The 10746-nt window shown below is 38.3% G+C and overlaps 2 protein-coding genes and 1 non-coding gene across 5 annotated transcripts; 1 reads left to right on the top strand and 2 right to left on the bottom strand.

The window, feature by feature from the left end:
* Nucleotides 1-360: 360 nt before the first annotated feature.
* LOC105279627 (E3 ubiquitin-protein ligase RNF216) lies at nucleotides 361-7909 on the bottom strand. 3 transcript variants are annotated; one of them, XM_011339507.3, is made up of 9 exons: nucleotides 7760-7909; nucleotides 7453-7567; nucleotides 4453-6810; nucleotides 2683-3246; nucleotides 2323-2559; nucleotides 1873-2249; nucleotides 1429-1686; nucleotides 1169-1355; nucleotides 361-1026 (listed from the first exon to the last, which is right to left on the bottom strand). In XM_011339507.3, the coding sequence occupies exons 3-9, from the start codon at nucleotides 6766-6768 to the stop codon at nucleotides 991-993; spliced, it is 3975 nt and encodes a 1324-aa protein (XP_011337809.1). In that variant the 5' UTR covers nucleotides 6769-6810; nucleotides 7453-7567; nucleotides 7760-7909; the 3' UTR covers nucleotides 361-990. The 3 variants fall into 3 exon arrangements, with proteins under 3 accessions (XP_011337809.1, XP_011337808.1, XP_019887294.1); XM_011339506.3 differs by having other exon boundaries at nucleotides 1157-1355; XM_020031735.2 differs by lacking the exon at nucleotides 7760-7909 and having other exon boundaries at nucleotides 1157-1355; nucleotides 7453-7743.
* Nucleotides 7910-8346: 437 nt separating this feature from the next.
* LOC105279626 (DNA-directed RNA polymerase III subunit RPC8) lies at nucleotides 8347-9642 on the bottom strand. The gene is made up of 6 exons (XM_011339505.3): nucleotides 9625-9642; nucleotides 9319-9552; nucleotides 9058-9241; nucleotides 8838-8978; nucleotides 8628-8755; nucleotides 8347-8477 (listed from the first exon to the last, which is right to left on the bottom strand). The coding sequence occupies exons 2-6, from the start codon at nucleotides 9427-9429 to the stop codon at nucleotides 8424-8426; spliced, it is 618 nt and encodes a 205-aa protein (XP_011337807.1). The 5' UTR covers nucleotides 9430-9552; nucleotides 9625-9642; the 3' UTR covers nucleotides 8347-8423.
* A 750-nt stretch (nucleotides 9643-10392) lies between these two features.
* Nucleotides 10393-10554, top strand: LOC113562680. Its single transcript, XR_003407041.1, has one exon. It is a non-coding gene; the product is annotated as a U1 spliceosomal RNA (small nuclear RNA).
* The last annotated feature ends 192 nt before the right edge of the window (nucleotides 10555-10746 follow it).

Genomic DNA, 10746 nt, shown 5'->3' on the forward strand with positions numbered 1-10746 from the left:
TGGAAAAGCCTTTACTTCGCATGCGCATGCGCGGGCCATTCTCGCGCTCGCAAAATTAAAAAAGTTGCGTTACCGTTTACGAACAATCGTGCAGATTATATTTTTGAAATATTGAGGTTTTTAGATACCAGAATTTAATTCAAATTTATCTTTTCAAACTTATTACGAACATGGAACCGAATCCCTCATATTTAAAAGAGGACGAAATTCGAAAGAAGATTAGGATATCTTGATGTACATTAAATTTTTAATTAAGATAAAAATATCAACAGAATTGATACGTTCCGGATTATAGTTATATAGATTATAAATTTGATATAATTAAAAACTAAAGGAAAGGTTTTCTAATAGAACACAACGTTTTTCAATACGATAGGAACAAGTGTATTTCAGACGTGAATTGGTAAAAAAATATGTTGCAGTCTCAACAACGTAACAAACATTACAAAGATTAAAATATTATCTGCTTACTGCTAATACTTTAATTATTTCAAGGAATTGAAGAATTGCATGTAAAAACAATCGTTTCTTGAGTCGTATTTAAGAAAGGATTGACAGCAAAACTTATCGTTATTTTGAAAAGAGGATATAATTGGAAATTATAAATTAAAAACTCCCTTTTTCTCAAAATAATAATGATAAGTTTTACTGTCGTTGCATCCAATTCCTCAATTCGAAAATGATTTAATTCCTGGTTTTGCAATTACATTTTGTACTTCCATTCGTGTTAACTATTTATATCATCGCAAGTAACCGCGCAAGTAGCAGGACTAGCAAGAGCCTTTGGCTTATATGAAACGCTATCTTAACTAATCCTAATAAATCTCTTTCAACTAACCATTTACATTTTACACTTTTTCTTTTTTATCAGCAAAATAGAAGTTTTATGCAAGTTTTTTATATACGTGTAAGAGGAATGATATAATGATGCATACTTAAAATATAATCTTAAACGAACGAGCTCCAGAAGGAACACTGAGAGTAAAGACGTCATGGAATTTGCCTCGCGATTCTATCCGCACGCATCTGAAAAGAGAGAATCAGTGTCGCCACGTGTCTTGCAGATTAAAATGTAAATGCTAATTATCAGAGCGAATTTCAAATAACGTAATTAAAAATATAATTTTCTATAGAGAGATTTTTAGTATGTACATACCGGTATACGTACCGGTAATGCATTGATATGAGGAACATCTTCGTGAGGGCCTCTGCTCTTGGGCGGTAATTTCGGTAAGAGTGCACCGACGTTTATATCGACATTGGGATTCTTCTCCTTAATGTGTTTCATGGTCTCTTGACAAACCTTAATCACAGATTCAGCATTCATGCGGCGATCATCGCTCCACAACGGACAGCTGCGTCAAAAGATGCAATGCCGAATGAATTTCGATTGTACAAAAATCGAATTGCATACCATCAGAAACTCACAGCTTTGAATTGGACGGTGACGCTCCTTGACCTCGAAAATGTTCGTAATTCGTAACCGGCTTGTCACAAATGTAACACATTTGAGCGCCACACACACAAGTCATCTTGTTACATCCCTCCTCCTTGAAGAACGTCTTTCCGCAACGATAGCATTTCCGTATGAGAGCTTCGGTCATCTTCTCTTCCAAGTACAAACGTGCAGCGTCTGATTTCGCTTCGTTGCATTTCAGAGGTATGTGATTCAGCTCCTTGCACAATCTAATATCAAAAGGAATTTACGTTAAGATAACGATTAAGCAACGTGATATTTAGACATTTATTTTAAATAAATTAAATATTTTCACAGAGCGGCAGATAAGTAAAATCTCAAATTACCAGAGTACGTTCCAATGCGATATATGTATAATATTAATATATATAAAAGAAAAACTTGTGCTTACTTACCGACACGACTCCTTCATACAATCAGGATTAAGACACTTGAACACTTTATCTTCGGCTGGTGGAATAGACGCAAAGTGACAAAACGGGCACGATACCAGACCGTCAAGTCCGGCAGCCATCACCTCCGCCTCTTGTCGTTTTCGAAGGAGAATACTGAACTTGGTCGGCAGTAATACTCGTTGGAGCACGGACAGAGGGAATCCGCAACCGCAATTTATCAAGCAATCGACTTGTGTTTTTCCATCTCCTAATACCACATCGGTACTTCTTACAATGCAGGAATTGCAAAATATATGGCCATCCTCGCACGTGGAACATTTCGACGGCATGCACTCGTTATCGTAGCAGCACTGGCACTCGAACAACTCATTCTTTGCCTGGAAACAGTGTTGTTTTCAAACTCTATTTTTAGTTCCGCTCCCGTTCCCGTCCTTTTTTCCTATTTCGTACCTTAAGTTCGTTGAATTCTTTCTCTTCCTTCGCTTTCAACTCGGCCAAATGCTTCCGAAATTCTGCCTTGTGTTGTATGAAAGCACACTCTTGGAGAAGCGGTATATCCGCCGTCAACAGTTGGTTGTACAGAGGATATCTTTTAGTCTTCATATTCGGAGTTAACTTTTCCAAATTCTTCGCAGTTAAACTTAAATTATGCTTATAGTCGCTATATAATTTCAGCAAAGTATTTACCTGCAAAATAAATATATTACACGTAAATAGATATTTACCATACTATTGCAAATGCGCTCAATGCGAGCAGAAGGAAATTCAATAATGTACAACGATTATGTATTATACTTGTTAAAAAATTACCCTTATCTTGTTGAAGTGATGCTTGAGGAAGTCCACCGCGTGTGGATGGAATTGGCACTGTCTCTTATCGTCCTCAAAGTACGAAAATGGATCTGGGAATATCTGCAAGAACTGCTGCACCTGGAAGTCCGTCGTGTACCGCTTCTGCTGCTCCGTGATCTTCTTCTTGGCCAGATACTGCTCTCTGGTCGGATAATTCGGCTTCTCCAACTGCGACTGGACGAACTCTTTTATCTTCTCAGGATCGTTGTTCTCAGCGATCTGTCTCAAGTACACGGGATCCGCCTCTGGGAATATTCCCAGCAGATCCGCGTACTGCTCGTTAACGTCGTAAGTGTCCTCAGGCTCAGGTTTCGGTTTCTTAATGATGAGCGGATGTTGTTGGCCGAAATCGAGCAACTGCTCCGCGAGGTATTGTAGCAGCATCGCTTCGTTCAACACTTGCCCGTCATCCTTGACATGTTGCTGACACAGTCGCTTGATGTAATCGGTACTTATGCACGGAAACATGGGTATCAATTTATAGTAGATTTTAAGCGCCTTTTCATTCAACAGAATCGTTTCCTGCAACAAAAATACAATTATATAGTAAATACGTACGTAACATATAATACATATAATATTATTGTTAATATTATTATTGTAAATACAGAACAATAATAATAATAACAATAACACAGAGAATAAAATAGAAGAATAAAGCAGTGACAATAATAATAGTAATGATAAAGCTGAGCTCTTTGCATAGTTAAGAACTTTATATGTTTGTCCGTTTGACCGGACGACTGATAACGGTTAGATAAACCCGTTTGCCAGCGAAATGATACGCGAAACGAAACTGCGCGAATTTGGAATTGGACGAATGAAAAATGCGGACCGATCTTGCCTACTTTCTGGGATATCATTTGGCTCTGCTTCGTACGTGGCATTAGATCACAACGGACAGTTGGCACTTTTCTCGCGCGACTGCCGGTCAAAACTATTGAATAGGCAAATGAAAGAAAGCTTCGCGCAGACTCGGCCAAGATCGTGCCATGACGTAGCGAGGACGAATGATAACATCGATCGCGGCATCGACAATAGATCGTGGAATATATCGCGCGCATAATATCGCACAATGACGCGATGTGAACGCGCGACCGTTACCGACTCGTAACCGTCAGTGAAAAACAAACATTGACGATTCATTGACGAATCGCGAACGAAGAATTACTTTCTGTTGAAGAATTTGAAATTGTCATGAAATTCACAAGAGAAATTTGAAATTTTTAACGATGCACGTGACGCGATCGCGCGCATAATGTCATTAAATTAAAAAGCACTTATTAAAAACATTACTTCTCTTGCTCGATCTTACGTTATATCTCGTTTCGAAACAAGGAACGACATCGACTGAGAAATCGATTGTGCGAAGCACGCGCAACTTCAGTTTGAATTGAGAAATCGATTGTACGAAGCGCGGACAACTTTAGTTAATTTACAAGGAAAATGAACAAGTTAAAATCTTGCTTGACGCGGTTATCCCGATGCGAGACTTGTACCACTCGTTATGTTTGAAATCCTGCAGCTGCTCCTCGGTGACTGATAATAGCGATCGTGATGATGATAATTAAAATGAGACTCTTTTAGTAAGAATAATTGAATTAATAATTAAATTGAAATATACTTGAACTAACCTGCGCATACATCTCAGTCTCACCGATACTTTCTTCATACACTGAATTAGATACCATATCTGTTATGATATACTGTATGTAATACAGTGCATACCTGTTCCTTGTTCTGTTTATCGCGAAGCTCTCCAACTGTGCCGTCCTTCTGGTCCAAGTGACTTTTTCCATCATTTTCGCTGCCTCTACTCTCCTCCGAAATGTTCGTGGTAGGCATACCGCTGGTTCCAGCCTCTGTGTAAGGAAACTTATCGTACTCGGCGTTAACGGTGGATTGTGATACCGGCATGGCCACCGTGCAAACGTAAACGTCATTTGCCAGCTTCTTAGCTTCTTCTGTTTCTACATTCGATGGTGTTTTGTTCGATAGAACGGGTCTGGAATTATCAAGTGCTCTCGCCGGCCTTTGCGACGACGTATCCTCGCCATGTGTCGTCGGATTGCCTTCGGATTGCTCGGAAACAACGGACTGACGATGCGAGCAACTCGGAGTCTCAACATTCTCCGTTTTCTCATCTACTTCCGCTTGTGCATCCATTGGTGTGATCGGAAAATTCTTCATCTCTTGCCAAGCTCGCCAAAGCGATGATCTCACAGTTGCGTTCGTCTTGGTTAACGGACGGTTCGAGAAATGGATGCTACCTGAGTATGGATGCGAGTGAGCGATTGAGCGAGCCAGATCCATTGCTTCCTGTTCGTGCCGCAGGTTCCACGGTTTATTTTTGTATGTTTCTAGTAGCTTCCTAACTTTCCACGGGTTCGGACTCCGCAATTCCGCATTTGTTCCCGGACTCGCGCTGCATTTACCCACGTTAGACACCTGTGTTGAATTTCCTGCGGAATATACGAACTTTGGTGTTGCTAGAATCGAAGTAGAAGGCACCGCGGATGATGACTGTGCGACTGGTGACACTTTGTAGTTGATCATTAACTTGGGTGGTCGCAAAACGCACTGTGATGATCTTGGTGAAGCTGGTCGAACTGATGATTGCATGCCATCTGTTTCTGCTTTGGGCGGTGTCACCGAAGCAAAAGTCGATTGCGGTTCTTCGTTGCTTCCCGAGTCAGCTTTCGATGATTTTGAAGAATCAGCTTTCTCACTATGTTCATGCGCGGTAGATGTACTAGCATCGATATTAACATCATCCTTACTCAGCTTCGCTTTCTTTGGAACAGTATTGCTGCCCGTTTCGTCCCGAGCTCTGACTTTTTCCATTATATACCTTTTTCGATCTATGACTGGTGATACAAGTTTTTCATTTTTTGTTTTAACATGCAAAACTCCCTCTTCATTCTCCGCACACGTTTGCTTTACCGTTGCCGATGAAGCTGCTTTCACGTCTGTTGAATCCTTTTCTAAAGATTGCTGATTATTGGAACTCTTTGTGCATTTTACAGAGGAAATCTTAACTATTGATAGTCGTCGACTTTTTATATATTGTATCACCGGTCTTTTCTTTGGCAATAAGCTCCACAATGTGAGCTCGATGCGGTTTTTCGCATACTGATAACTAAGGAGAATCTTGTAAATCAAATAATAGTCAAAGTGTGGTAAAAGAGTGTATATCTGTTTCGCTTCCTTCTCCAATTCCTCGATATCAAAAAACGTTGAGGGCTTAACACCCTTTTTCAAAGGTTTACTATCAAATGTCTCGTTATCGTTACTACAACAATCCGTAACGCTGGGTGCAACAGTGCATCCTTCCGCATCCTTCTGCTGTTCCTCAAAACTGTTGTTGGCTTTTGCAGGCAAGTCATCATCAGAATCCTTGCTACAACCCGGTTTAGGACTTTCAAACAGCCTGCTTGTCTCATCGGCAACGTCAGTGGAATTATTTTGCATCTCTTCGAGCATCTGAGCCGAATCAAGATTATTATTGGGGTCGTTGTTATTCTCTTCCAAGAACTCCACTTCAGCTGCATCTTGATGATTATTATCAAGTGCTGCTGCTTGGTCAACAATTTCGATAACTTGACTCGGCGATGATGTCACATTGTACATGTCCAAGAGAGAATGCGAAGGTGAAGATCGGGTCACGGTATCGACGACGGAAATATCATCAAAGTTACTAGTCTGATAATAAAAATCTGTGTCGTCATCGGAATCCGACGACAGAGCAATCGTATCGCCATGGTCCAAAGAATTCTGCGCATCAAGTTTGGAAACTTCCTCGACGCTCTGATACATCTCAGTATTGTTAGATGCGTCTGCATCAGACGGTCCTGCCTCATCTGAAAACTCGTGGGAACTGGGATCTTGAATATCCATAATCATGTTAATAACGTGCTCGATTCTATTCATGCCCTCCTCGACACTCTCTAGAAGTTCGCATATCACATTCTCATCAACTTCTTGTCCCCGATCTAACAACTGCCTCTTTATTTCTCGAGCGTCTTCTTGGATATTTTCAAACATTGTTAGCAAGATATTGCTAACAAAGTGCAGACTCTTCTAAAACTGTAACACAAAACATGAAAATTGATCTCTTGAGAGACACTTAAATATGGTAATCAAATTTTACAAGGATAAAGTTGCATAAAATCAAATGAAACAAAGTAATTCATGATTTTTCAATGTAACCTTTCTTCACAAGCAAATATTTTGCAAACTACTTTCTTTTTCAAATTTTCCTATGCATAGGCATATTCCTTGATGTGTGGCGTATCGATGGAAAAAAAGTAACTTAAAATCAGTTGATTTTTCTTATATTTTTAACCAAACGTTCAACGTAAGGTAGCCTGTACCCCAGTGTGGGAAGCCCGTGAAAAATGAAAGTATGGAAAGTTAGGGTTAAATCACAGATCTGCTGGTCTGGTGGATGATCTGGTTAAAACATAGTTATTAAATGGTAACGATCAGAGAGTTTGAGCGATCAATGTGTACACATTATCTGAATTTAATTTAATCTTGTTATTTTGTAATGATTACATTAAATTAAAAACATTTGTCATGATTCCTGAGAGAATCAGTTACATATCCATGCAAAAAATGAAAAAATCATATTGTCCCAACCAACTGCTTCATGTTCACAAACAATTACGAATACGATAATGACACACGTTATCAAATATCTTTATGAACATCAACTGATATACTTACATTTAACAATCCAGAATCCGCTTGTAGAAAAATATTCCTTGTTCTTATTTAATCGCGCAATTTCTAATCGTATGAGATTCTAATCTCACGCGGCTCCAAGTTATTATTCGTATACCTGAAAATCCAAACAATGAACGATCGGCGATCAGAAAATATCCTTCAAATGTATCTTGTGCACTGTTACAATCATAAAACAAACTATACGTTCCATTTTCGCAGATGCGACCGACTCGTTCAAGTTAATGTAATTGCATCAGTAAATATGTATTCACGTAGTATTTACAATAAAAATATATAAAATACGTACATGTAGAAATAGACTGACGATGTTTCTCTCATCGGGAATCATCTGTTTTTCGCAAAGAACACAGAAGTATATGGTTATGCTGGATTTCCACTACCCTATCCGACACATGACTGACGAGTGACGACACTATCCAATAGAAAACTATATTTTCTAGGATCTTGGTAATTGACATTATTATTACTAGAATGCCTAGAATGTGGTACAGAGACATCTGGTGGTATTCGGGCAAAACTCATAGGACTCCCGCACACAGGAAGCGGCACTGCGGCGGCCAATCACCGTCTTGCTTTTCTGATGAAGGCGGAAGTTGAGGCAGTAGTAATTGAATGTTCGTTTTTCCGAAAATAATGGAAAACAAAAACTTGGATTCGCAACATTCGAAAAACTGAGAATGTAAATATGTATCTTTACGTTGGCGACGTTGTCGGTTGTATCGAAAAAAAGAAAGAACAAGAAACAAATCCAGACTGAGTCAGTAGTCACAGTTTGTGGAAATACTGCTCATGGATGGAATATTCATTAACGTTTATTTATTGACAGTTATACAATGGAAATGTGCTGTGAAATAAAAGTTTATTCACCAGAACTTGCTCTTCAATCAATTTATTCGTATCTAATTATGTATATAAATTAATCAGGCCTCTTATCATAACATATCAATAAATTATGCGTTTTCCCACCAAGTGAGTAAACCCAGACCCGGCTCGTCAATTGATCCCTGCAAACGCAATATTATAACGTTAAAATCAAGATTTTCCAATGAATGCAATAAAAATATAAGAATTCTTTAATTTCATTAAAAATTACTGCATTATTCTGAGAAATAAATTTAAATTTAAATCAATATAATTCTGCAAAGCGTGCTTACATGTAAAACATACGGAGCAATAGTATTTGCCTCTGACGTCTCGCCAGTTGCGTCGTGAGATACGTTGGATGCTGGTGGCAATACCTCCGTAAAGATCTCCTTCACTACCCTAAATCGTATAACTTCCCCTAAAGTTTGATATCTTAATTTTATGACTTATGTTTAGGTTTAGGCTATTTTAATAATTTTGCATGCATGCAAGACACGCACCTGCGTCCATGAAGAGATCATGAGTCTCCCCGTCTTCGGTCTTGTATATCCAGACCCATGCCTGCTCCATTTGGTCGAAACGCGACGGATGTTGCAACTTGTGGGGTGGTATGACGATGTCTTCGAAGAATCCTAATGTGACTGCAATGAGAATGCAAGGAATGATGATGACAAGCTTAATCCCCTTGACGAAACATTGAACTGAGTCTGATTATTGTACCATGTACACCTTCCGGACTGCAACTGCGGATTTTTCCTATCAGTATTTCCTCTATCCAAGGACGAAATACAATATATCTGAACGATACTGTCGTGTGGGACGCTCCATCCCGCGGGAAGATAAACGACTCCTCAATCTTTGTAATCTCAAACAGCGTAATGCAAAGACCTACATTCTGGTAAACCTGAAATTCATATTTTATTAGTTATCAGTAAATTCATGTAGGCAACTCCGATAAATATTTGTTAAAAGATGACTTACTTTATTGGCGAGCTTCTTGTTCAGTTTGTCGGCGATAACGTCATTTAATTTGCACTTGAAACTGTACGGTGGTATCCTCACTGTATCCTTTAATTCGACGAGCACAAACATCTTCTAACCTCACAATCGGTCACGTTACTGCACTCAAGAATTAATAAAATATTTTCACGTCCCACAATAATTGCGTACTCGTCAGAAAAGTGTGTCTATTCTATTAAACATTTTCTGTACTCTCTGTAATTTTTAAATAACTTATACGTTACATGTACATGAAAATATTTATCGAATGTTTATTGTGAGACTCACGAGTGAGCCTTGTTTAGTTGCATGCACGATGCTAGAAATCGATCCGAGAATTGTCTAGCCAATTCACTTGTAGCTTTTATGGAAAACCTAATGATTAATGAACAATAGCGCATAACAAAACTTTAAATGCAAAATTGTAATAAAATATATAAATATAATTTTGTTTATAATATTATGCAATATTATCCCAGTTGAGAATAGTATACAGAGAACAACAAGAGCGAAAATAACAGTAATTTTTATCTTAACTTTTTGAGTTACTTTTCCTTTAAGTAATTTTTAACGTAAATTTAATTAACTTTAAATTTAACCTAGTTAAAGAAAAACTGTAGTTTACCCAACTCTGCTAATAAGTAACATTAATAAGTACCAGGATAATAATATAACAATATTTTTGCAACATATTCGAAAGAATATTTTGCTGTATGTCTCCGACGAATGCCAAAGCATATATGTTTTTATTATATTCAAAATAAAAGATATAACATGAGTTTTATTAAAAGTGTTTGTTTTATTAAAAACATGGCAAATTAATTTTCTTAATAGTATCTACTCGAGGTCCTTTTCATCTTTTCTGAAGAAATAGTTTATATGTACGTCGTACATTGAAATCGTATATCTCCGAGAATTGTTTATATTTCCTGAAATTGCGAATGGCCAGCTCTTAGTTCCAACATTCTACGCTACGTTGCGCAAACGTACTCTCCGTTCTCGCATTCAAAAGTCTAACATGGACAGTATAAAAGGGCTCGAACGACGGCGGAACGCATACTTACCTGGCGTAGAGGTTACCGTGATCATGAAGGCGGTTCCTCCAGGGCGAGGCTCTTCCATTGCACTACGGTTGAGCTGACCCTTGCGAATATCCCTAATGTGGATATCTCGGACGTATAATTTTTGGTAGTCGGGACTGCGTTCGCGCTATCCCGGATAATAAAATAACAAACATAAAATTTTCGGAGGTCTAATGCATAGGTTAGGTTTCTCGAGGAAAACTTTTCACGATAAAATTAATGCTTTCGACATTATTGTTAAACGTCGATTTTTCTTCATAACCTAAATTTTCATTTAATTTTACAGCATAATACACACGTGGTAGACTACGGTTAAAAGTTTAATTAC

The sequence above is a fragment of the Ooceraea biroi genome, chromosome 9, assembly GCF_003672135.1.
Source record: "Ooceraea biroi isolate clonal line C1 chromosome 9, Obir_v5.4, whole genome shotgun sequence".
Taxonomy (NCBI): domain Eukaryota; kingdom Metazoa; phylum Arthropoda; class Insecta; order Hymenoptera; family Formicidae; genus Ooceraea; species Ooceraea biroi.